Source organism: Ips typographus, linkage group LG2 (genome assembly GCF_016097725.1).
Source record: "Ips typographus isolate SLU linkage group LG2, UJ_Ityp_2.0, whole genome shotgun sequence".
NCBI lineage: Eukaryota > Metazoa > Arthropoda > Insecta > Coleoptera > Curculionidae > Ips > Ips typographus.
The window spans coordinates 17210549-17236605 of NC_138423.1; the positions used below are offsets into that span (position 1 = coordinate 17210549).

At 34.0% G+C, this 26057-nt stretch overlaps 1 protein-coding gene across 4 annotated transcripts in view; it reads left to right on the plus strand.

Annotated features, from left to right (window-relative positions):
- ss (aryl hydrocarbon receptor spineless) overlaps positions 1 to 25961 on the plus strand; it is a 92618-nt gene extending 66657 nt beyond the window's left edge. The window contains exons 4-17 of one of the 4 annotated variants that reach the window (XM_081972223.1): positions 19558 to 19658; positions 19747 to 19836; positions 20007 to 20216; positions 20272 to 20459; positions 20516 to 20622; positions 20678 to 20819; positions 20879 to 21040; positions 21102 to 21240; positions 21586 to 21779; positions 21888 to 22059; positions 22423 to 22602; positions 22655 to 22869; positions 24530 to 24669; positions 24741 to 25961. In XM_081972223.1, the coding sequence (XP_081828349.1) occupies positions 19558 to 19658; positions 19747 to 19836; positions 20007 to 20216; positions 20272 to 20459; positions 20516 to 20622; positions 20678 to 20819; positions 20879 to 21040; positions 21102 to 21240; positions 21586 to 21779; positions 21888 to 22059; positions 22423 to 22602; positions 22655 to 22869; positions 24530 to 24669; positions 24741 to 24895 (2195 nt within the window). In that variant the 3' untranslated portion in view covers positions 24896 to 25961. The remainder of the gene's footprint in view (positions 1 to 19557; positions 19659 to 19746; positions 19837 to 20006; positions 20217 to 20271; positions 20460 to 20515; positions 20623 to 20677; positions 20820 to 20878; positions 21041 to 21101; positions 21241 to 21585; positions 21780 to 21887; positions 22060 to 22422; positions 22603 to 22654; positions 22870 to 24529; positions 24670 to 24740) is intronic. The other 3 variants (XM_081972224.1, XM_081972226.1, XM_081972225.1) reach the window with 3 other exon arrangements.
- The last annotated feature ends 96 nt before the right edge of the window (positions 25962 to 26057 follow it).

Here is a 26057-nt window from a genome sequence, read left to right on the forward strand (position 1 = left end):
ATTTAAATGACAATAATGTAAGTTTTAAGGAAACAGTAGTACATAATATTAGATTAAGTTAGTTATAAGCAAGTTGTTCAAGTTTCTTGTAGCATTGGACTTAAAGCGTAAATTTATATATTAGTTGTTAGTTAAATAGTTTCGAAAGTACCGGAGTACTTCCAAGGCGGGCGGAATGTTGAGGTGCGAGAGAAGTGGCAACACCGCGGACCGACAGAGCATCTACAAGTCTTATAAGGTGGACACGAGCCTCCCCTTTGCTCCGTATATTTCAGTTGAAATAAAGTGTAAATCAAAGAAATAAATACAGTCCATTATTATCAACGTTAACACTATCTTCATTCATCCTGCTGACGTGTGCGTTCCAGTATCTTTGTCGAGCTCTACACCATCTTACGATATCACTGGTGTCAGTTGGTCTTCTTAGCTCTTCGTTCCTTTTCTTATCCAGAAGGGTGTTATTGCGCGTATTGTTTTCATCTCTGAGCATTCCTTTGGTTTTTGATGTATCGGCTCTTGTCTCTGCTCCATAGGTTATTACTGGCCTTACGCAAGTTTTATAGATTCGTGACTTACCCTGAATGCTTATCTGTCTCACTTTTTCCTCCAAATTTCCTCGGTTGGAGGTCTTGCAACCCAGGTAGTCGAAATCCATGACCTGCTCTATCCATCCTCTCTCTGCTCGCCTCTGTCCTCCGCCGCCTTTCTCCAGTTTGGAGTTCCGAGCATGGATCGAGCGTCCCCCTGGATTTTGTCCCATCTCGCCCTTGGTCTTTTACCGGTCTTTTACCTTCCAGTTTTTTGTTGAACATCCTCTTGATAACTCTTGACTCTTCCATCCTCTGCAAATGCCCGGCCCATTTAAGTCTTTGTAATATTATTGTTGTTGCCAGGTCCAAGAGCTGGTAGATCTCGTGGTTGTATCTTATTCTCCACTGTTCGTTTTCTTGGACCGGTCAAATATATTCTGCGTAAGATCTTTCTTTCGAATGTATTCACCAATGTTTCCGGTCTTTGTGAGAGCGTCCAGGTCTCGCTTCCATAGCATAACACTGGGCGTATTATTGTTTTATAAAGTTTCAGTTTTGTTGGACATTCCCTGATCTGATTATGGCCGAAATGTGATAGTATATTTTATTGGCATTACTGATTCTTCGTTGGACCTCCTTCATCTCGTCTCGTTTGCTGGATATGTTACAGCCTAGGTAGGTAAAGTCATTGGTCTTATCTTCATTCACTTTTAGGCCCACTTCTTCAGCCGCACCTTCTAGTTGTATATGTAGGTTTCTTTCATTGATGTTAGGTTTCTTCCAAGATTTTTTATGTCATCTGCATATCCTGCTAGTTGGGTGGATTTGTGTAGCAGCGACGCGTTGGTGTCTACCGTAGTTTTCCTTACTGCGTATTCTAATGCTAGATCAAAGAGCATTGAGGCAAGTCCATCTCCCTGCTTGAGGCCTTGGTTTATTTTAAATGGGTCTGTCCTTGTATATTCACCCGGCTTTCAGAGTTCTCCATTGGTAGTCTTGTTAGCCTTACTAATTTTCGTGGTATGTTAAAGTCTAGCATGATGCTGTAGAGCTTTTCTCTGTCTATGCTGTCGTATGCCTGTCTGAAGCCCACGTAGAGTTGATACACATCCATGTTATATTCCCAGCATTTCTCCACCTGCTCTATCAAAGTTTTTCAATTTAAGAAAATTAAAAAAAAATTAAAAATAGGTACATATAGTGTAGTACAACAAACTCAGTCTTCAAAATTTTATCAACTCAATGGATATTTAAGCAAAACACTTAAATATGTAAATTTAAAAAACAATGAAATAATCTGATGACTCTGATGTTAATTAGGTACACCATTCCATTACAGTGACGTTTCAATAATTAATTTGTTCAGTTGGTAGGTACATCCCGTCTCCTAAATCGGACAACATGCAATTCCCACTTAAACGCTCCTGAAAAGCGAAAAAGAAAATAAAAACTGGCATGGCGATCGATTCGTAAATAGCGACTGCTCCCCCGATGTAAAACGTGCAATTAGCTGATAGTTGGTTTTGCATATATCCAGCCAAGGCGAGTGACGTTTTGACAGCTGACGTTTAAACTACACAAAGCAGCGACTTTTTTTTGTTTGTTTTATCGATACATCGATAGAGGCGGAACGTGACTTATTCAGGTTACGACGTGGCAAGCTTGATTGGGGTGTGGCACTGAAACTCACCCATCGAATCTAGCATTAGTTTTATTACTAAAATTATGCTAAAGGATGGTCTATACGTCAAAGTAGCTATTTATAGTACAGTTCTTATCAGGGGGTCTTCCATCCATGATATTTTTTAATTTCATCTTTAAAAAGAACAATCAAAAAAATAATACTCTTATATGTATTTTTGTTTATGAAAATACTCACTTTAAGTTCGAAAAAAATGGTATTGGTAAATTACATTCTTCGAAAAGCCCTCCATTATGACGTAGTAAGTTATTGACCAATAAACGGTAATAGATTGCTTTGTACTTGCTAAGCAATAGTCCTGTTGCCACTTTGTGCATTGCTACCTAACTGTAGCCTAATAATATCCATATAAAAAATATAGAATATTTGAAACAAAACTAATTTCTTAATAAAATAAGCTAATACAGTTTCAGTGAAGTAACTGCTAGTGAGAGGATGTTTACCTTTAAATTTAATAATCAATTGAAATCTAATCAGGAACAAAGTCAGCAAGTTTGATTTTCAGTAGATGCATGTAAAAAAAATCTATTTCTTTCATTTGTGCTATCTATTCCAGATAATAAACGCTATTTTTTTTTCATATGTTGGCTCAATACATGAATGCAATACTCCTCTCACCGAATTTTTTTGTAAAATTTAAGTTTAAAAAAACCTATTTTTGTATTTTAAAAAGTAAAATAATAATACTTTATTTCTGTCTGTCTTATCCCAATAACTACATTGAAGTTTTGGCTAGTAGTTTAGCGAGATGACAACAAGAAGTCAACTCGTTCAAGTTGAATTTGCAACAAATACCCAAAGTATTTACTACACACTTATGGAAATTTGATCACATTATCCATTGGAAAGAAATGGTAATAATATAGAAATTGGCTATGTAAAGACAGAAAAAAATGATATGTGCCAGTTTGTGTCAAGACATATGACGTCAATTAACATAACGTGACCAATTCATCAGAAAGACTGATTGATGTCTTGACAGATTATAGATGCTCCTGTATTTCCTCCGTATTATTTGCCAAGATATTTCGTCCAGATGACAGGGTATATGTAATGTTATGCAAGTAAAAACAGTCAAAGACTAGCAAAGACCAATTTAGGACCACCAACTGAAAGCAAAAAAACTGTAAACTTATATTAAAGATGGTGGTAAGTAAGAGATATTTCTATCTTTGGGACCTTCAAAACAGTCAAAAAAAACCCCTAATGCAGTGAAGCTTTGAAGAAAAACTCATGGAGCCGAATTCTTCTCTCAACAAAAGATCAAAGTTGTTGTCAAAAAAATAATACAGAATATGGTAAAGAGCTGCCATTGTCAGTTAGTTCTGTCATATTCTATCAACACTTCTCTGGAGTAGCGCCCGAAGTGGTTATTCAAAGCTATCTCTGCATATTATTAAGACAGAAGCTTTCCAATCTTCTCGCAATAATTTACCTCTCTCTGGTTGTTTGCGTCCTTGTGGTCTATGTTTAGGTCTAAAAAGTTTATAGTTTTACCAGACATTTTCTCATCCAAAAAATGCCAATTTATTTGTTCTTTAGAACTTTTTGAATCTTATTCGAGAAGCCGAACAGAAATATTTATCTCGGACAAGATTAACTTCTAGATCAGAAATAAGGTTCTATTCACTTGAAGATTATATACAGTGAGAGGAAAAAAAAGCAAAAATCACAATAAAAAAGGACCAAATTACAAACTTCTTTCAGAGATTACAAAAATGTAAATAGCAGTTTAGAAGAAATTAACCAATATTTCTGTTAATGTTATCAAGAAGTTTGGGAAATATTGGTAAAATAAAATTTGACAAAACTGTTACTTGCATACTTACAAAAACGTTATTTTACAGAAACCGACATTAGATACAAAATAAATGTTTTTTTTATACCTAATTTTACAAATCTCCACACACTGTTATACAGTCGTTTACATTACATCATAATAATTAATGTGGTAGACATCCTTTCTATGTGGTTGATGGCTTAAATAAAACGTATTCCTAGTCCTAACATTAACAAAATATCATTTGACATTATGAGAGGTACCTGTTCGCTTACATGTCGTAGACATGATTGTGACAGTACCGTTTTTCGAGTTAACGTATTTTTGCTTTGGTTATCAAGATATAAGTGGATGGTTGTCAAACGTCCAAGCAATTATAAATAATCTTTTGTATGGAAAAAAATCCTTGCATTGTATTGAAATTTTAGATATAAATCAAGGTAAAGGACAATGGACAGCAATTAATAGGAATTATATGAACTAGAAAAATATGACACAAATGTCGACGTTTTTAATTATTATTGTACGCATCAGCAGGAATTCCTACTGCGTGTGAATAGTTATTATAGTGCTACTAACTACACATTTAAGATACAATATTCAACGTTAATTTGAAGTAAGTTTCGTCCAAGCATGCTGCGATAATCAGTAAAATCTCCACAGTCCATTTCGCAATTAGTCGGCACGCATTTCAAAACAATAATTGAAACTTACGATAATCGCATATTAAAACTTATGCATATTAAAAAGTAGGTAACACTTTATTGACTTAGTTTGTACGGGATGATGTCGAATTAACATACCCGAAGAGCGAAATTTACGTGCGTTCAATATTTAATAGCCTGGTTTGATATAGAGCGTAAATTTTTAAAGTGCAACTTTGTGCAAATTGGAGATATTTCATGTAAAGCGCATTTTTCGTTTATAAGTTCGCATTAATCAGAGGTTCAATTTGCGTTGGAACGAATGCATACAAACGTTGGCTGAAATGATAAATGGTTGGATAATTATCGACTTTTTTTGCCTCGCCGAATGAGTCTGTACTATTATAAATCAATTTATATCCATGTTAAGTTTTGATCTAAGAGTAGTTATTTAAGACACAAGTGAAAAAAGAAATATTTTATTTCTAGGGTGGCTTCGAGGGGTAGACCGCCGATAATTTTTTTGTACACCAAAATGCTTTTTCGCATAGAAAATATTGAAATTATTTTTTTTTATGGTCACGTGACAGTTTTTAGGTTGAATTAAGTAGCATGTTTAGTTAGCACTTTTGACTTTTGATTCAATGATTCAATAAAAATGACTTCCTCAGGTTACGTGACTGTTTTTCCAAATTTTAAAAACCCAAAAGCTTAAAATTGTTTTTTTTAAAGTTCCCGTGACAGTTTCTAGGTTAGGTTAGGTGACAACGTAAAGGTTTTACCAAATTTTTGACACTTTATTGGACCTTGTACGCTTAAAGCTTCAAATTGATTTTCTAATGTCAGGTGCCCGTTTTTCCAAATTCTGACAAACAAAAAATATTTTTTGTACGGTTGCCTGAAATTACGGGTTATATTTTGACACGAATCTTCTAACTGGCATAGTAACCAAGTTATCATTTAAAAGAAACAGTTAAAAAATTGGTAATTTAAATTTAGACAGTAGTAAAATTGTAAGAACTAGGGGTCATGTGACTTGATAATTCACTTTTTGAGCTTGCAACATTGTAAAGGCCAGTTGACATTGTCAAAAACAGTCACGTGAACTTCAAAACGCAGTTTAAACTTTAAAAAATGGTAAATTAAATTTAGACCGTTGTAAAAGTTGAAATTGTAAAATACACGTTACGTGACGTTAATAATACAATTTTGAGCTTGCAACACTGTAAAAGCCAGTTGACATTGTCAAAAACAGTCACGTGACCTTTAAAATGTGGTTTCGTCATCACGTGACTTTGATTATGTCATTATAGAGTTTGCAACACTGTCCAAGCCAACTGACACCTGTCAAAACAGTTACGTGACTTTAAAATATAATTTAAATATTGAAAAATTGGTAAATTATTATAATAATTTGTAATGAATATTGTTTCAACTCAATATCATGTAACAAAGATTTTACCATAATAATTACATGTGCCTATGCTGTTTTGTTCAATTTTCATTCAATTTTGTTATATTAATACACTACATTTTGATATACAGGGTGTCCGGAAAAAACGTGTACAACGTTTGACGACAGACTCCTGACGTCAAAATATGTCGATCTAAGCCGACTTAGTTATATCCAAAATTGTCTCGTTTAGCCGGTAGAGGGCGTCAAAAATTTGTAAAAATATTGGTTTTTTACTAAATTACGTGAAAACCTGCTAATGAATTTTAATGAATTTTAGTATGTAGACTAATACTGTAAAATGACGTTTTCTAGTAGTATAGTCACCGGCTGTAAATAAGTGGAAGTGTTATAAAAGTGATATAATACGTCAACATTTCTCCTCATTTTTTATATGAACGGCGTTATGACAACCCAGATATTTTTGTCGAGTGACCGGAAGTATTTTGAAGCTATTTTACCTCTTTAATATTTCCCGGTGGATGAGCTGTTTCGCCAGAAAAAAAGAATTTACAATTACCTGCATACATCAAAGTAGGTATAATAAAGTTGAAATTATTTATTGTAAGAAACTAAGTAAACTAAAAACATTACTTAAGCAAATGTGTAAAATGACCGCCATCTTGCTGAATACACTTATCAATACTCTTTAAGAAATGAAATTGTACCCAATATTTTTACAAATTTTTGACGCCCTCTACCGGCTAAACGAAACAATTTTGGATATAACTAAGTCGGCTTAGATCGACATATTTTGACGTCAGGAGTCTGTCGTCAAACGTTGTACACGTATTTTCCGGACACCCTGTATACAGACAATGCCTCGAAATGTCTTGTAATACCTTACAATGCTTCGTAATAATGGGAAAGTGCCTCATAACACCTCGAATTACCTCGAATGTGTACACCAAATTACCTCGGGTGGCTTGGATTAAATAACAAACGAATTTTTTAAATGCCAAGTCCAGAACATTGCAGTTCTGTTTTTTAACAGAAATTTAATCTAGAAAATGTTAAATTTTGTTTTCATTGAGAGTACAAATCAAGTAATTCTTAATTTCTATTCATTAGCTCTGGTTTTCTAGCAGTAAATCTTTGACGAAAAACGAACGATCTTTACATGCTCAAAAATCAGAATAATTTAATTACTTTCATACTGTATATCAGCAACATTATTGCCCGAGTATACCAGCTCCCTGTATAAAATGCATATCGGAAATGGGGTTGTAGTACGTCACCGACTAAGAGCACCTGCCAGGGTTAAATCAGAAACCCATTAACCCGTAGTAATCGGTGATTCAATAAAATAGACAGGTTAAAACGCTTAAATGCATGTGTATATTTATATCGCTTTTATAAGGGATAAAATAGTCGATTCATGGTGAGTCAGTCGTTTTTTTGATGCGGGAACATCATTGGGAAATTTGACGAGTTAATAAGGACTCCCTCGATTACGCAACATTTGTGTTGATCTTTGTAATATGGAAGATCAGTCATTGTTGATGTGAAGGTAAACAAGAATCATGACAATGTAATTAATTTAATGGTTACTACTGTATGTGCAAATTTTCAGTAGGCGTGGGTATGAGTTACTGTTCTCTTAAATTAATATAAATTATAAAGACTTAGTTTGCTACTTTAATTAAAAGTGTAAAATAAACGTTTAACATACATGATACAGTTTCGTTTTTCTTATTGAGAATTCCGTTAAAAAAAATTTTTTGTGAACGGAATTTTTGTTGTTGAAGTTGAAATAATTAATATTAACCTAGTCGTCCCATAAATGATACATTAAAGAAAAACAATGCACAATTTTAGTGTATCTATTTTGGAAACACCTTGTATATTGCTACAATGTAAGTATTTCTAAGATCATTATCGAATATCTCAATTGGTTCAAATCAGCACTAGAAGCAATAAAATACTTGTACGTAACTGAAACGTTTGTTGCGCAAACCTTACACACCCTTCTTAATTGAATAACGGTTAAGAAAACAAGCTGGAAATTAATAACAAAACCAAAAATCGTCGAAATCAGTTCCAAGATCTCCAATAGTGTATTTCACAGAATCGAACAAACGGTAGCGTTCGAAAAGGTGTGATCACACGTGTGGGTAGACCAATGTTGTTGATATCTGAGGCTGCAGACCCGGATTTATCATTATAATAACAATTTAATTTAGTTAATTTTGGTATATGGAATGCAGTTATATTAATCAAATTAAATTTAAAATCTCGCGGCGAGTGTTAAGTTAAGTAATCGTTAAAACATCAAAGACTGTAAAATCTTAAATCCTGACTGTTTTACACCAAAGCAGCTCCAGCTCTAGTTGTTCAGAATTGAACCAAAAAAAAATCAATACTGGTTACGATTCTGTTTCATTTCTTCACGAATATATCTCTACCAAAATCTACTAAGTTTTAATGAACCCGCAGCGAACCCAGTACCAGGGCGATGGGATTTATTAGTGCACCTTGTGGTTTGTGGCCCCCGATTTGGATTCATTACGGACGGTAAATTCCAAATAAATAAACCGCGAGGTAAATGGACCAAAGTGTTAACAATTAGTAACTTAGTAATTAATACTAATAATATTAGTTCTTGATAAGAATTACGGTTGTGTTACATTTGAGTCTGTGGTAGCAAATAGGCAAGAAATTGTGCAGCAAAAAACGGATTGCCAGCATAAAGTTCAAACTGAAATTTTCTGATCTATCTTTCGTTTGAATTATTTGTTAAATTCCTCATCAAATCGAGAAGCAAAGTGCACACATTTCTTGTGGTTTTATACATTACTTGGAATTGCATCACCTTGACAAAGCAGTTGTACAGGAGTTCTCTCCTCATCCTCACAGAATCTGCAGTTTCTCTGTGGTTTTAAGGCCTTTCAAGAAACAGTTTTTTGACAAGAAACTTGTTAGTGAATGTACCTTTTGCTCGATGCTAGCAATTTTGTACTCAAATCGTAGAAAGAAAGTAAACATAAATCGAAGAAAAACTTCAAGTCCGAGTCTCCAAACCGAGTTTATATGGCCAAAATTCGTTCGTCCCCCGATGTACGCTTTCATGGCCTGATGATGCCTTTTTAGGCAAAACATGTAGCCATTAACACCCTTTAATATAAACAATATAGTTGAGACTGTAGACTTGGAGTTTTTCTTCGATTTAAATTTTGTACTCATTGTCCAGTTGTAAGGTGACTTTTGGTTAAGCTCAGGACGATCAATCTGCTGTGAAAAAATTGGAATATTCTGCTTGCACTAGCTGTTGTCAAGTTAAAGTAGAGTTGAAAATCTAGTCTATTTCTGAAATTTTTCCTATATAATAAATTGACACAAAAATCTTATCGCGTGAAGACAGAATTTTCTTGGTTAAATGTTAAAAGTCAGCCTAAACGTTGCCACTTTATCCGTTTTTACCAATAAAACTATCATTCTGTATATCTCTGTAACTGTGCACTTCTGTAAGCTCATAGTAGACTGAAAAATACCTCATGATAAGGTAAATCAAATAACGTAATAACATACAGAATGTCTCGTTTACTGCACTTTTAGAGCTTTGAACTTACCGACAACTAGATTGGTGCAATTTCCTGTTAAAACTTCCACCCTGTATATCTTGGTAACTGTACATTTTTTGTACAGCATCGTAGTAGTCTGTAGCCTGTAAAGTAGGCTATGATAAGATGAATCGAATAATAATATACAGGATGTCTCACTTGGAATAATGCACTTTTAGGGTTTTGAACCCTCCAAGAACCAGTTTGGTGCAATTTGTTGGTAAAATGTGCGATTTTTGTACCACAGTACAGAATAGGCTGTAGGTAATGACAGACTGAATCAAATGACGTAATATACAAGGTGTCTCATTTAAAAAGTGCACTTTCTGGCCTTTGAACGCACACACAACGTAGAGAATTCTTGTTATTATTTATTCATGAACAAAAAGAAAAACAGAAATAATTCTAGGATAACTTTCTAGAGAATGTGCATCTCTTATAATAAAGTATAGTTTTATATCTAATTTACCCTTAAAGTTCATTTCTGTAACTAGTTGACATTTCAAATTGTCATATAGCTTTAGAGAAATAATTGTCAAAATGTCAAAATTTTATGGGTAGGGTAGATGCAAAAAGATTGTGAACAAACATGAGCTCTTGCAATCATAAAAATATGGACGTTTTTCAAATACGACCTTTTAGGTCTCACTCTGTATTACCATATCACCAGCCTAGCATTACCATCAATTTTAAATATTCCAATGAATATTATTTAAAACTGGAACCGATATGGAAATGTATAACTTTGTGTTCAAATAATTTAACTGAGTATCTATAATTTGTCGTAAAACTATACTGTTTTATTATTTGACTATACAGAGTGTTCTACGACAAAAATCATCTATTGATAGAAACATTATGTTTACATGGAATTTGCCTTGGTTATCTGTTCATTAACACTGTTTGCTACACTTATATCTACAAATACGAAATCCAGACCAAAGCTTGAAAATTCTAAAACCTAAAGCCTAATTTCAAAAACGTTGGTTTAGTTCACAAATTTGACAACAATGTGGCAAATGAACACCACTCATCATACAATCATCCAATTTTGCTATACTCTAACTCTACATTTATGTAATTTTTTTGTAAACATTATTTACGAACAATTGTATAAAATATGGTCAGATATCATTGACCAAACAATAGCCACGGTTCATCACCAACGAAAAGTAAACGAAAGATGAGCTAACCGAAACAAGTTCTCCAATATAATTTGTGCAGTGGCCCTCTCACCATGCATCCCCAATAACCACATATTATATTTATTCTGGCCGTCCTTTTTCTTTTATTTTAGCCGCTAATAAATATGTCGGGGTGTATAAATATAGCCATACTAATAAATATCTCACAAATCGGAATCGTAAACTAAACTGTCGAAGACGCTACTAATTTATTAACTTATGAAAATATCTCGATGTTCCAACATCGCATTTTATGTCGGTGCTACGTTGAAAATCCGTTGATTTATTTAATTTTCTCAGTGTGTAGGTGGTTCTGTATTGATTAAGTTTTCTTCAGTAGGTGAACTGATACAGCCAACGTTTCAACTTATCTTTAAACCTTCATTAAAACTTATGTGTAATATCATAAAACTTTTCAAGGGTTTTTTTAATGAAATTATGAATATTCAAACTGAAACCCAACTTGACAAATTAGTTACACGGTTTATTAATTTTGTTAATGATATTATAGCAAATTTACTTTTTACTAACTGAAACCAGCAGATACCACCATCGATTTAAAACTTAATTAAACAGTTAATTGCCACTTAAAATATTCTATCAAATTTATACACGTCTTGTTAGCACAGTAATAATTGATATTTCAAAGTTTTTTATCATTAATTTCCTAAATTGATTATGGGAATCATGTCATTACAACAATAATAGGTACGCATCATTTAGCGTTTTTATACAAATTGAATTTACTAGTGAGCTTAGGTATTATTAAGCTGAAAGCAATTATTAGACATTTCAAATAGTAAATAGACAATTCAATTAATTTGAATCGCATAAGTATGAAATGTGTAACTGTTTTCTTTTAAAACCTATCATATATCATAATGTAGTTGGAAGTAAGTTAGTTTTAATTTGCTGTTATACTAGAAAAAGCTTCGACTCAAGAAGATGAACTTATGCACTGCTGCATTGCTAAAAAGTTGTACCTATTGCAATTTAATTAACTGAATTAATACTTAAATTTCAATAAAAAAATTGGTTTAATCGAGTTTAAGTATGATGTGATTAAATTGTTTTATTTCACAAACTTGAGTTAAGCCATAAGTGCCTTAATACGTTAATTATGAATTTCAGAACTTGCTTTACTCGAATTTTTGCCTTAAAGTTGTATTTTTCAATTCAAATCATCAATAACTATTATCTGTTTTTATTTCAATAATATTAGTTACATTTCAAGAGTCTTATTGGAGTGTACACATTTATTTAACGTTTAAAACATTATATTACTTGGTTAATCTGGTTATTAGCTGGTTAAAGCTTTAAAAATAAGGGTAAGCCAATACAAAGGGGAAAGAATCGTTAAGTCTACAATATTACTGTCTTTTTCAATTTATTTTATTTGTAAATACAGATTGTGGTAGATTTCTTTCTTGCTAGTGTTTTTATTATTAGTTATTGAGATAATTTACATATAATATCAATTAGTATTAAAATCATTAAGTGCAGCCAATCAATGAATAAAAAGAATGTGAGCATAGCAGAAAGGAGCAAAATAAACTAAATAAACGGGGGGCAAAAAGTGGTTGTTGCATATGGCGGCCGTAAATTTTCGGTTGGCATTGTCAGAGATGGTGTTGGTACCTCTTTTATTATTACTTACATATTAAACTGGATTTACAATTCTAATGGTGGGATGTAGTCTAATAAGCATCTGTATCCGATCACAACAATCTCGATTAAAATGTATTTTGCACAAACACTGGTGGCTTTTTGGGTCCTTTTTCCTCTATGCTCTTTAGAAAATTTAGAAAATACAGAATTTGTAAAGAAATTTAAGAAAATAGTTTTTGTTACTCTATTTAGTCCACTTCAAAAATTTTTAAATTTTAGTTTCTTGCATGTGTTAAAGTTTTGGTAAAAAATGCATTTTACTAAACCAACATTTTCTTTTATAATTTGTATTCAACACAAAGACACAAATCATGAGCCCAACCACATTCAAACTGCGCGGTAAACGAATACGCACTCAAAAGTGATTGACCAATATGGCAGCTTCCGTTAGAGAGAGTTATTGTACTTTCAGAAATTTGATTTTACTCAATGAACGGAATTAATAAAGACGTAAATTGTTACTACATATTCATCAGAATGTGAAGATTTGATTTGAATCATTAAAATTAAATGTAAAAGTTTTGTAAACAAATAAAAAAACTGCAAACGCTTCTTTCCTACCTTTGAGATGTAAAAGTAACTAATTTAAAATACAACTGCCGCTTTCTAAGCAACATATGTGTAAATGGTGTTGTTAAACTACTAGTTAATAAAAAAATTAAATAGTATACCTAGATCTTCAACCAAAAACTAATTACATGGTATGGTCCATGTAGAATCCCGTCCTAACATCGTAGGTAGTTTAAACCTCTTGTTTGAACACGGTCTTAAATTTCGAACAGCGTTCGCTACCTACACAAAAAACAAGGTATTTATTGATATTGGATATGTAACTTTAGGGGGTAATCCAACAGGATGAGCGCAGATTTAAGACTATGCTTCGATCATTTCTTTTGTAACACAAATTAGCATTTTACGCGTTCTCGTTAAGCCCAAAGATACGGCCGCGGCTTTTCACACACAACGTCTTTGTTGTTTTGTTCACCACATCTCATCTCTATAACTCTATTGCGCTGTGTTAGACATTGTGGAGGCGGTTATATGCACTTTCGACCACTTTTCAGTACTCATCATAAATAAGCCTGCATTTTTTTACGAGACAGGAAACTTGTTTAATTTATGAAAATGAATTAAAACCGACCAAATTTTGAAACTGTATTTCCTGATTAAAATCGAGCTTTTGCATTCGAGCCCACCCTTCGACAGGGCATAGTTGCAATTCCATTCGGACAAGTGCACCGAGGCATGTAGGGCAGACGAAAAAAGTAGCCGAAAAAAGAAACGAAAAAATTGCCAAAGATAACGGAATAATTATACACATTACAATAGCTGGTCTTCTAGACCGCAAAACCTTTAATTAGGCAATCCGAAATGCATATCATTTACGTATTTAAAGGGTCCTGCACACTGACATGCTGCAATGGTTTTAAAGGGGGTCGAAGCCAACCATCTGACATGGCAGATGCTTTTCAAGGGCCCAGGAATGTAATTATTACTGTATATCAACCTTGATTCGATATTTTTTTCCAACATCGACCTATTAGTGAGATTGACTTACTGACGATGGAACAAAACTTGAAAAATGTTGATATGCTTACTTAAAACTTTCTGGAGATAATTAGTATTTTCATCTTGGGTAATGAGTACTTTGTAAAAACGCGTTAAAAAGTGTAATAAAAAGATGGTGTTTTTCCACGCAATGCAAAAGATGTCAGAAAGCGTTGTTTGTTGTTGTTGTTTGTTTGGCAAACCGGGGGGGCTGCGCCCCAGAAACGTATAACCTCCTGTATAGGCCCGTCACGTCCCGGTTGTTGGTAGCTATAGCAGTCCAGTCGACTTTATAAAGCCAACCAGTCTGCATGATTGACTGTCCCAGCAATGTTGTCCGCGAACGAGTGAAGGCTGGACACCACATTAAGATGTGTCCTGCCGACTATTCCTCTTCCAAGCATCCTCGACAAGAAGGATCCTCGGTCATAACCATCAAGTACTGATGCCGTCTCAGCTGGCAGTGGCCGGTAACCGTGTTTAAGTTCCCTCTGCTTAGTTCCAGCAGGTATTTCGTATTTTTGACTGAGGGGCCACTGATGAGTTCTTTGGCCTGCCTCATACCTATGGCGGAGTCCCAGCGTTCTTGAAACCGCTGGTGGGCTAAAGATTTTAGCGACTGGATCACCCTGCTATTGGCGATCCCCACAGTCGGTTCTGAACCAACAGGCACTTTCTGAGTGCCCAGTTTTGCCAGTCGATCCGCCTCTTCATTTCCCGGAACCCACACAAGACGTATGTTTCCAGGGTTGTTTTGCACTCCAGAAATGCATGTCAGAAAGCCTTGAGGCACTAGGAATATCAAATATTTTTAACATGACTTTCCGGCTAAAAAACTCCAAAAATTTCCGAAAAATATTTAGCAGGTCTGGATGACTTATGTGGTTTTTTCTTCGATATTCAATCACTTCAAGCTGTTTGCAGTAATTTAGAAAAAAGTTTCCATTCAATCGTCCTTTACTGGATACTACAAAAGTCATATTCCTGTAGTCTTTGTAACCATTTTCGGGACTCATGATCTGTCCTAGCTTAAACTGTTCTATATGTCTATACAGATTTTACAAAAATCTTCTTCTCAGACTTTTTTACCATTTTGCTTTTGAGAAGAAAAGTCGCTTTTTGGGGTTAGCTTTAGATTCAGGATACACTATTACAGTCATTGTAATTGGTTTTCTTGTAAAAAACATGATATTTTTAACTCTGAGTAAAATTAAGCAGTTTCAGTCTTCTCCGATTGATCATTCCGTTGTCTGTAATTTTTTAGTCCGTATGTTCCTATACGTATTTTATATTAACTTAGTTTTTAGTTCTTCTACCTCTGCCGCCCCAATACATATTATTACCACAATGTTTTGGTAATGACTACCTCAAATAAATAAATAAAGTTTTTTGCATCTAGCATCTGTGTCCACAGTAAATGCTTCACCAATGGGTAAGCTAAAATTGGTGGCAAACCATTCCTAAGAATCTTTCCATGACTTTCATGTTGATGTCCTTTCGAAAGACTGGTTATTCTATGTCAATTTGTCGCTTTGTAATCGGATACTTACAGACAATCAATAATTTTTGCAGATTTGACAATATCTTCTCTCCTGAAAATTTTTTGTTTTCCTGGAGATTCAACCATATTTGTAGAATTTCTCAGTTTGGCAACATTTCGTAAACATTTCGAAACAAGTTGGTAACATTTGTCAACATTACCAATTTATTTCAAATCACCTTGTTAGATTTGTCAGTTTAGCAACATTGCAAACACATTTCGAGACAAATTATCAGAATTTGTGAGTTCTGCGACATTGCCTACTCATTTCATTACAACTTGGTAGGATAAGTCAGTTTGGCGGCATTATGAACACATTTTGAACCAATTGCACCAATGGCAATTGGTTTGGTTGGTTCCTGTACAGTTGAATGTGACCAATGTGACCATCAGTTGATGTTTTTATTATAGAGACTAACAAAAACCAATAAGTCTTACACTAGATATTATTATGTTGGTGGTGGTCCAAAATTTAATTCCATACAAATACAGGTAAATCAAACAATAGCTTGACTTCTTTACAAAAGGAAGAGAATGAAACGCAGTCATTCAACAAGTCATTCAGCAAGTTGACTTCTTTAGTTTTGAGAGGTTTTAATTGTAGAACGAACTACTTGGAGTATGACCGGATACAAAAGATGCTCTAGAACCATCTAAAACTAATCAAAAAAATCTGATCAATCAATGATAAAAAGTCTGATAAATCCAAAAAAAAAGCATTTAAAAGTATTCCTAATTGTCTTCAAGTTACAATAGAAAAAGGTTATTTTCTTTCTTTAGCACCTTATTTTAAAAAGTTAATAAACCATTTTAAAAGAAAAACCAGTGCAAACCAGCAAATTTATCTGACCTCATATAAAAGAAACGAGATGTATATGAGATGCTAATAAATAAAAAAAAAATAGGTTGTGAATAGATTAACAAACAATCAAGTGTCCGCGAATATACTTTAACCAATTATTTATAGTCTTAATTACGAAGCAAATGAAACCTAATTAGCATAGCTAACCGATCATTATTAACTTTAATACCAATTACAATATCATATTTGATCATCGTGAAAAAAAAAAATTATATAAACTGAGTTAGTACTAGTCATCAGTTATTTATGACATAATTTTACATTAAAATCTAATTTTATTAGACCACAACCTTACTTAATCCCATTAGCAATTATTTTGCACGTGCCTAGGTTTAACCCGTCTACAATCGGTAGGTGTAAAATGAATAAAAGGTGGAATTTATTAGACCAGTGCAGCTGAACTTCCCTTTCACTCAATGAATTAATACTGACCACATCCTGATCGAGCTTTTAAATCAAAATTGTATTAATAACATCCCCGGATCGGTTTAATAGTTTTATTTGCCAGTGATTAATGGTTTCGACGGATTATAGTGGAACTATAATAAATTTTGTGTGTTCAATTTCACGAGTTGTTGCACTAAATACATAGTTATATTGTTCAGCATTAAATATTCGAGTTGTCAAGGATGTAATGTAACTAGTTACAAAAAGTGTGATTTTGTGTATTGTATGAATTTTACAGGACAAACAAATTTTTTTTAATGTAAAACCTATTTTATAAGTGATTTATCATAATTTTTAAATCTCGAAAACTTACTTTTAAACGGCCAATCAAGAGAATACCGTTAAAATGCCGAATTAAAATGTTCATCGACCTTTAACGAAATTAAATAAAATTAAGTCCAGAACAAATCAAATATGGCACAAGCTGGCAACTCTGCAAAAAGTTGACGTTTGCGCATTCAATAGGTCTGTTCGCAGAGGTAATATGTTTTAAAATAACTGCCTTTTTGATATGTAATGTAAAGGGTATCTGTTATATCTAGAGTGAAAACTGTGGTGATAATCGGATAGATTAGAACTTTGAAGCTACTGTACGAAAAAAATCGCCAATATTGTTGGAAGGATTGCATTGCAATTGTTGTTGGAATTTAAGGTTACTGGCAGTAAATTTAAGTAATCAAAACTAACTAAACGTTAACGTATGAAAGTACGCGTTATAGTCTATCATCATATTAAGTCTACATGTGCAGCATTCGTTCAAATCTCAACACAGTTTTTCTTGACCAATATCAGCCTACCAACAATGCCGTGATTTACGCATATACTGCACATGTGTACTTACCATGATTTGCTATTTAACCTTTTAAAGCGCTTGATTTAGATACAAAATTTCGAAGATGATCGCCATACAAACAACGAAGATGATACGCCATACCATTGGAAACTGACCAAATTGAATCTTCTCTATTAGAAAATGGAATAAAACAATTTATGGAAAGGCCCCATTACTGACATATCAGCTTTTAAAGATTACTGACCTAGTTTAGGAGCTAACTTTTAATCTAGCTAGTGTGAAAATGATACTTTTCCGCACTTTACCAATTTAATAACTAAACCACGCCATACCTAATTTAAGCATGAGGGTGAGATATGCAAAATATAGACAGTAAAATATTGCTTCCAAATAAAACTCACGACAATCGAGTTATTAATATAAACAGATATGTGCACATGGCGATACGCAATTATTATGAATGAACAGGTCTAATAACATTTTGATTTTTGAAAAGAAAATGCTAAATGTATAAACATATTAGAAGAAATAAGAACCAGAGTTGAAGATTTGGGTATGGTGTCATTTATGTAATAGGAAAACTGGTAATACGTGTTATTAGCTTGAACCGTGAAAAACCCGAATTCAAAAAGACTAGTCAAAAATTTGTCACATAAAACACGACAACAACTGATATGAAGCAAGATGATATCAAAGAGAAGAAATAAAAAATGACAGGAAAGGGAATAAAGGGCAGATCAGCAAAAGAAAGCGATGGAATATTATATGAATAGATAATTTTTTTCTTTTTGTAAAAATATGCAAGGCACTAAGAGCAAACAATAGGCAAGGGTTTTATAAAACATTACTAGTACCTATATTTTTAAATAAACCTTTTTTGTCATTGATGGGGTTGAATTAAAGATAAAAAAAGCCGGTATAATGGAAAATGCACGAAATTTACCACCTAAAATATTTAATGGAATTTGAATTAAAAACATTTTCCATTTCATATTTGTGTTGATTAATTTGTACGATATGCGGTCGAGCAGACACTGGCAAAGTTGAAACTATTGATTTTTCCAATGCTGACGCGCTTGATATACGTGGAATTTAAAACACAATAAAGTAGACAAATTAACTTAATACGAAAATTAAAATCCCGCATGACAACTTTGGCTTTTATCAGCCAGACCCTATCAGGACTGTCAGAGGGATTAGATACGGGACTCCGCCCCATTTGTGTAAGCTTCAGATATGGATCATATTACGAAGTTCGGTCTGGCTACCCTCCTATTTTATCATGTAGCGCTCTATTGGCTCTAATTATAATGGATGTATGGCTGACATGTACAATATGGTTGGAAACATTTTTTATTCTAAAGGTCAAGCGCAAATCCGAAATTTGCTGAATGATATACAGCTTAAGGAAATAAAGTCGCTTTTTAATGTAACTGACCTAAATAGACCTAAAAAGCTACCTAATCCCTAAAGGTAATGAAGCTAGTATTATGAATGGGCTGCCAGAACGGCATAAAGTATATGCCTCATAAGCCAGTGGCTGTACCCCGATTTAATTTTGCAAAGTCACGAATGCTCTGTCGCGGCTATTTAAATACTAATTGATTATATTGGAGACTTGTTTTGTTTGAGTTAAACCGACTTTTAGGTGCATTGAATTAATTTTACTTTGTTGCCATCAGTACGATCTGCATAAATGGTAATTAATTCTTAAAGATTCGGATACGTTATTGCGCCTACTTTAGACGTTCGAAAATTTAAAAGTAAAAAAAAACGAATTAAGAGAACAGAGAATTGCAATAATTTTTCACAAAATGTGTTAATGGGTTTTCTCTTTTTTTTGCAGTTGTTATGCACAAAGATAAAGATGACCCAGTCGGATTGCATCGACCACGTGATCTCACAGCTTTTGACCATACCCCTATGGACGGCGAAATGTTTTTACAAGTAAGAATTAAGTTTTTTCATCAATTATTCTTTAATTAAGTTAAATAATACTTAAAAAACCAAAACGTACATACATGTATATTTTCAGGCACTCAATGGTTTCCTCATGATTCTTACTTGTGAAGGAGAAGTTTTCTTTGCAACTCACAGCATTGAAGGGTACTTGGGGTTTCACCAGGTAAGTAAAATGTCTATGCACGTATCATAGAAAAAAATAAGTTGTGAGAATTGTATTCTCATCATGTATAAATAGAAAAAAAAAACAGTGTCTTCACCAGTTATCTAACTTAAACACTTCATTTTGCTCGTAGAAGGAAAATCAAAAATTAAATAACTGTTTCTGTTTAGTCTGATATAGTACACCAATCAGTGTACGAGCTTGTCCATTCTGAAGACAGAGAAGAATTACAAAGACAACTAATGTGGAACTCTTTTTTACCACCGGAGTCAACCAATATGGGTCTTCAGGATGTTCTTAGTCCAGAAAACGCTCACCTTTTGGAAAGGAGCTTTACCGTGCGCTTCCGATGTCTGCTTGACAATACTTCCGGATTTTTGGTATTTTCTCTACTATTCTGTTGGATAAAAATAACTAATTTTTAAAACTTTCTAGCGATTGGATATTAGAGGTCGAGTCAAAGTGCTTCACGGTCAGAACCGTAAATCCGAAGAGCCTCCATTAGCACTATTTGCGATATGCACTCCTTTTGGTCCACCATCGCTATTGGAAATACCTCAGAAAGAAGTTATGTTCAAAAGTAAGCACAAGCTGGATTTAGCCTTAGTGTCCATGGATCAAAGGTACACGACTAGTCAAATGAACTTATTCTCAAATACTAAGACTTCAAAACTTTCAGAGGTAAACTGTTATTGGGATACTCAGATTCTGAACTGGCCAACATGGGCGGATACGATTTGGTTCATTACGATGATTTAGCTTACGTAGCAAGTGCACATCAAGAGTGTAAGTTGTAATTCAATAATAATTATGTAATGTTACTGATAAATGTCAATTTTAGTACTAAAAACTGGTGCTTCTGGTATGATAGCATATAGACTTCAAGCCAAAGATGGACAGTGGCAATGGCTACAAACAAGTTCCAGATTAGTTTATAAAAACTCAAAGCCCGATTTTGTAATAAGCACCCATAGACCCTTAATGTATGTTTAAAAAAAACCTTTTGGTGTAACATATATTAATAACTTGTGGATTTAAATAGGGAAGAAGAAGGTAGAGATCTCCTAGGTAAACGAACTATGGACTTTAAAGTCAGTTACCTAGACGCTGGTCTTCCTAGCACATATTTTTCGGACAGCGACCAGCTTTTGACATCTCCCACTCACACACCGGTTCCAACGACTCCCACGAGAGTAAACAGACGGTAAGCGCATCCATTATTTCAAAGTTGTTAATTAAGACCTTATTAGAGTCTTTGGATTTAGGTACAAAACACAACTTAGAGATTTCTTGTCCACATGTAGGACGAAACGCAAATTATCTCATGGATCCAGTGCTGGCCAGATAACACCACCAAACAATGCTTCCGTAACGACTTCTGTGGTGCCGTCGATGCCTGCCACTGTATGTATGTTTTTATATTTAATTAGGGTTAGAAGATTTTAGGATAGATTAGGCAAATACCTATAGGCCTTCAAAACTTGCTTTTGCTCATTACTTTTTGCTATTAAAAGCAACAATTCAGTCTTAAACAACTATGTAAAACGATAGATATATAAGAGATATAGCCCCTTTTTGTGATCGATTATTGTAGACCACTTTACTTCTTCATATTGTCAAATTCCTTGAAGAGAAAGTCTAGCTTCTAATATGCACTCGTAGAAACGACACCAATAAAGTTTTAATTTTTTCTTATTTAATAAAAATAATTTTAAAAGTACGTTTAATGTATAATTACTATACTTACAGGTCGAATACATATCGGATGGCTGCACAGCAACGTACAACATGTACCCCGCTCCATATGCCACGACAACTGCCGATCACAGTCTAAGCTACATGACCCATTCGGCATCGAACTTCAATCATACCTTATATCCAACCGCCACTGCTCTGGATAATAGATATTTGACCACGACGGATAATATTTTTCATCAATATAGGTAAAATCTATCTTCAAAGTTTGATTGTGAGCCTTAAACTAATTATAATCAAAATTTTTAAACTATAATCTTATTTAAACAAGATGTTTCTTACACTAACATTTTTAGGCCTTTAAGCACTTACTATCCAGAATACCATCACGCAACACCATCAACTGCATACAATGGCTTCCTGGACATGGCTCCAAGAACATACGATCCTGCAAATACTACCCCAACTCATCACACTGCATATCGGCCGGCTGTGGTAGATGATAAAATTTATCCTTGTCATCAACAGGTACTTATACAGTGTTCTTAGTATATTCTAATATAAAAATTAACGCTTAACAATGGTACAACAAATTTCAGAAAATTATTAAATTTTCAACAATAATAATATCTCAACTTGGTGAATATGATATGAAATGAACCAGACATTAAAGATCTTTTTGAATTTAACACCCACTCCCAATTAATTTAATTATCCTTTTTTGAATAACTAAACAGCAATAGTGAGTGTCATGCAGGTGGTCCAAATCAGTTCATCTATAATAAATCAGTTATGATTCGTTTTATTATTAAAATATCACATTCCAAACAATGATCTGACCTTAAATGCTGCGTTTACATTTTCTGCTCTTACATAAAACTCTATTCAAAGGTGGTGGACTCAACGCCAGTAAAGTACGCCAGTTACGAGGGAACCAGAAGTTACGTAGTACCTAACAACAAATGCCTAGATGTAACTTGGCCGTATTCGGTTAGTCCGTCATCGGGAATAATCCAACCAGTACAAGTAATGAGTTCTCCTCAGTTGGAATTGACCTCAAGTCCCCATAAGGTAGGTGTGTTGAGCGTTGCAACGCAATATAGTAAGAGTTTCTGATTTATAGCAATTCTTACAGGACACTCTTAAGAAACAACATTCCTTGTCTCCACAGCATGGGCTAATTACACCCAAAATCGAGGAGATTAAGCAGGATCCACCTCTAATGCAATCTCAGGATAGTCCAAATAGTCATCATATTGCAACGCCACAGCATTTTTCTCCAATACCTACCACCAGTCAAGGAGATATTCCTAGTAGGCAGACTGTTCTAATGTGGGGGTAAGTAGGTACGGATTTGTTGAATTGTGTTTACATGTAATACAGGTTTGGTGCAAAAAAACAAATTATTTATTTAAAAAAGTGTTGGTTAAAATTCACGTTACAGCCGCAGTAAAGGATGCTTTAACATCTGAATTGAATACATCCATTCCTGAACCAGACAAGACATGGAATACAATAGAAACCGTTAGCAACCGTTTTTTAAAGCCTGATACCACGAGACAGAAGAGTAAAGGGTGGATGACCGACGAAATTATGAATCTCAAGGAAGAAAGACGGAGAGTTAAATCGAATAATACTCAAGAATACTGGACAACTCACAGGAGCATCCGAAAAAAGATCCGAGAAGCCAAAGCAAAGTGGATGACCGAAAAGCGCAGTGCAATAGAAGATCTAAATAAGTAACATGACATATTCAATACACATAAAAAGATCAAAGAAGTCACGAGCCGGTTTAGACAAGGAGCTTTTGGAAATGTATCTGACGAGAATGGTAATATTGTGCTTAAAGTAAATGATATATTAAGAGTATGGGAAAAATATACTGAACATCTTTTTGAGGATGAACAACGACCGGAAAAACCAATCTTTGATAGGTACTGTTGAAGGTCCACAAATCACCATATCAGAAGTAAAGCAGGCAATTAAACTCATGAAGAACGGAAAAGCAACGGGTCCAGATGAAATACCATCTGAAATTTTTAAAATTATGGATGAAGATATCATTGAAACACTAACTGTGCTGTTTAACAAAAGTTATGATACAGGATCAATCCCAGAAAGATGGCTTGCATCCACCTTTATTACATTGCCCAAGAAACCCAATGCAAAATCGTGCGGGGACTTCCGCACCCTTAGCCTGATGTGCCATGTACTTAAAATATTTCCCAAGATCATTCATGCGCGGATATAGAATGTGAAGAGAACAGCGGATAAACACAATTCGGGTTCAAAGAGGGACTGGAAACGCGGGAAAAATGATAGAGATGTTAACAGATATTGGACTGGACGGAAAAGACATCAGAATTGTCGCTAACCTCTACTGGGGCCAAAAAGCTACAGTCAGAGTTGAAAATAGGCAGACAGAATACATTAACATCAAAAGAGATGTACGACAGGGTTACATACTGTCGCCGCTCCTGTTCAATCGTTAGTCAGGCAGCGTTTTCATGGAGGCTCTAAAAAACACCAGAGTTAACGGTGAAATCATCATCAATAATATCCGCTATGCTGATGACCTGTCTTGTTATCGGACAGTATAGAGGGGCTACAAGAGTTGTTAAAACTTAAATGTCAATAAGACCAAATATATGGTGATTAGTAAAAATCCAGTCCAACCAGGTAGCGTGTATATAAACAATAAGCCAGTTGAGAGGAAGGCAAAGTTCACTTATCTCGGCTGCACGTTGAACGAGGGCTGGGATCACTCATAGGAGATAAAACATAGAATTGAAATAGCGAGAAGAACGTTTATGCACATGAAAACATTCCCGTTCTCCAACCACCGTGTATTATTATCTTCCTATTCTGTTATGTCTTTAAGTCAAACTTAATTTCTATTCAATCCCATTGAAAAAGTAGTGTTGCTTTAAGAAATTTTAATGGATAATTTATTCAAAATTATGACTATCAACATTGCTGAATTAAAATTATTTTCCAGATCGCACAATTCAACGCCAGTAAGCAATCGAAGCCCAACTAGTGATGGAACTTCTCAAGATTACCAACATCACCAAATCAACTCGGTGCCGGTTAATATGCATCCCCACGGATCGTCCGAACATTGTGAGTCAATAAAAGGTTTGTCAAAACCGAAATTTTGCTAAAACAATCACACGAAGCAACAAAATTAACGAAATCTTGGGTTTCAGGTTTAGCAGAAATTAGCGCGCACCAATGGAACAATACGGACGATGGTTCGGCCAAAGTGGAAACGGTGGCGCAAAACGGTGAACCCGAAAGTCCGAACCAGCACCATGTCAATCACCACAATCATCACAATTCCAGAGTGGTGATGGTTTTGTGATAAATCTGGTGCGTCTTCCTTGTAAATATGGCCGGAGGCGTGGCACAGAAAAGTCAAAAACACTACCTACCATTAAAGATACATGCATTATACATAGATAATATTATCTCCAATTGACAAAAAGAGTTTTAAAGTAGGCAACATCAATATATTATATAATAATAAGAGTACACGTCTCTAAAACTCTTAGTTTGCCAATTATTGCACATGAAAATATTCCATGCATAAATTATGAAGTAAATACATCTTCCGCAGTTAATATGACAAAGTAAATCTACAAATTTAGTCTTCGAAATAAAAAAAACAAAATACGTATGAATGCAATGAGTGCATCTTGAATGAGAATGCGGTGATGTAGCTAAAAGCAAATAATGATTTATTTTATATTTTTATTTATTTATACTTTTTAGTACTGGAAACTTGTTATTATTTATTTATTTATTCAAGTTGTTCAGCATAGAATGATGTTTAATTTAAATATCGTCACATATCAGTGAAAGCTTTAGTTTAAAGTTTATTTTTTATATTGAACATCTTGACGTCCACCAATGCTAGTCAATCAAAGGTTACTTGTATATTATTTTGTACTATAATTTTAATTTATATAATTTCAATAATGTATAATGAGTGTAAACAATGTCTTTGAAGATACTTATTAAGTAGCATTTTTTGGAAAATCATATTTTTTCCTCAAGTATTTCTTATACAAATAGAGTGAGCCCATTTGAAGTAAATTTAGTTCGTAAATCAAGTAATTATACTTTGGCTTTATGTTTTCATTACTACATAAAATATGATACAAAATGTATTAAAAGAAAGTCTGTAACGTGAAACTATAGTGCATAGCAAAAACTTTATTTCTGAAACATACTAAATCAAATTTAACAACCAAACGAATTTCGATGTTTTAATTTTGCGCTACAGATTTACCATATAAACACAAATAAAAAAATCGCCCAAAAACACAATTACTATTTTCCTTACATTGATTTCTAGAGCATATTTAAAATTTATACGAAAATACAATGGTGTAAGAAAGAATCAAATAAATACTTATTGAATTACATTTGTGAGTGTTTTATTTCACTTTTCTTGATACTAAGGCTGTGTTGTTTGGTCCTTTCATTCATCAGTGCTAAGTGCACTGTTTGGATAAGTTCTA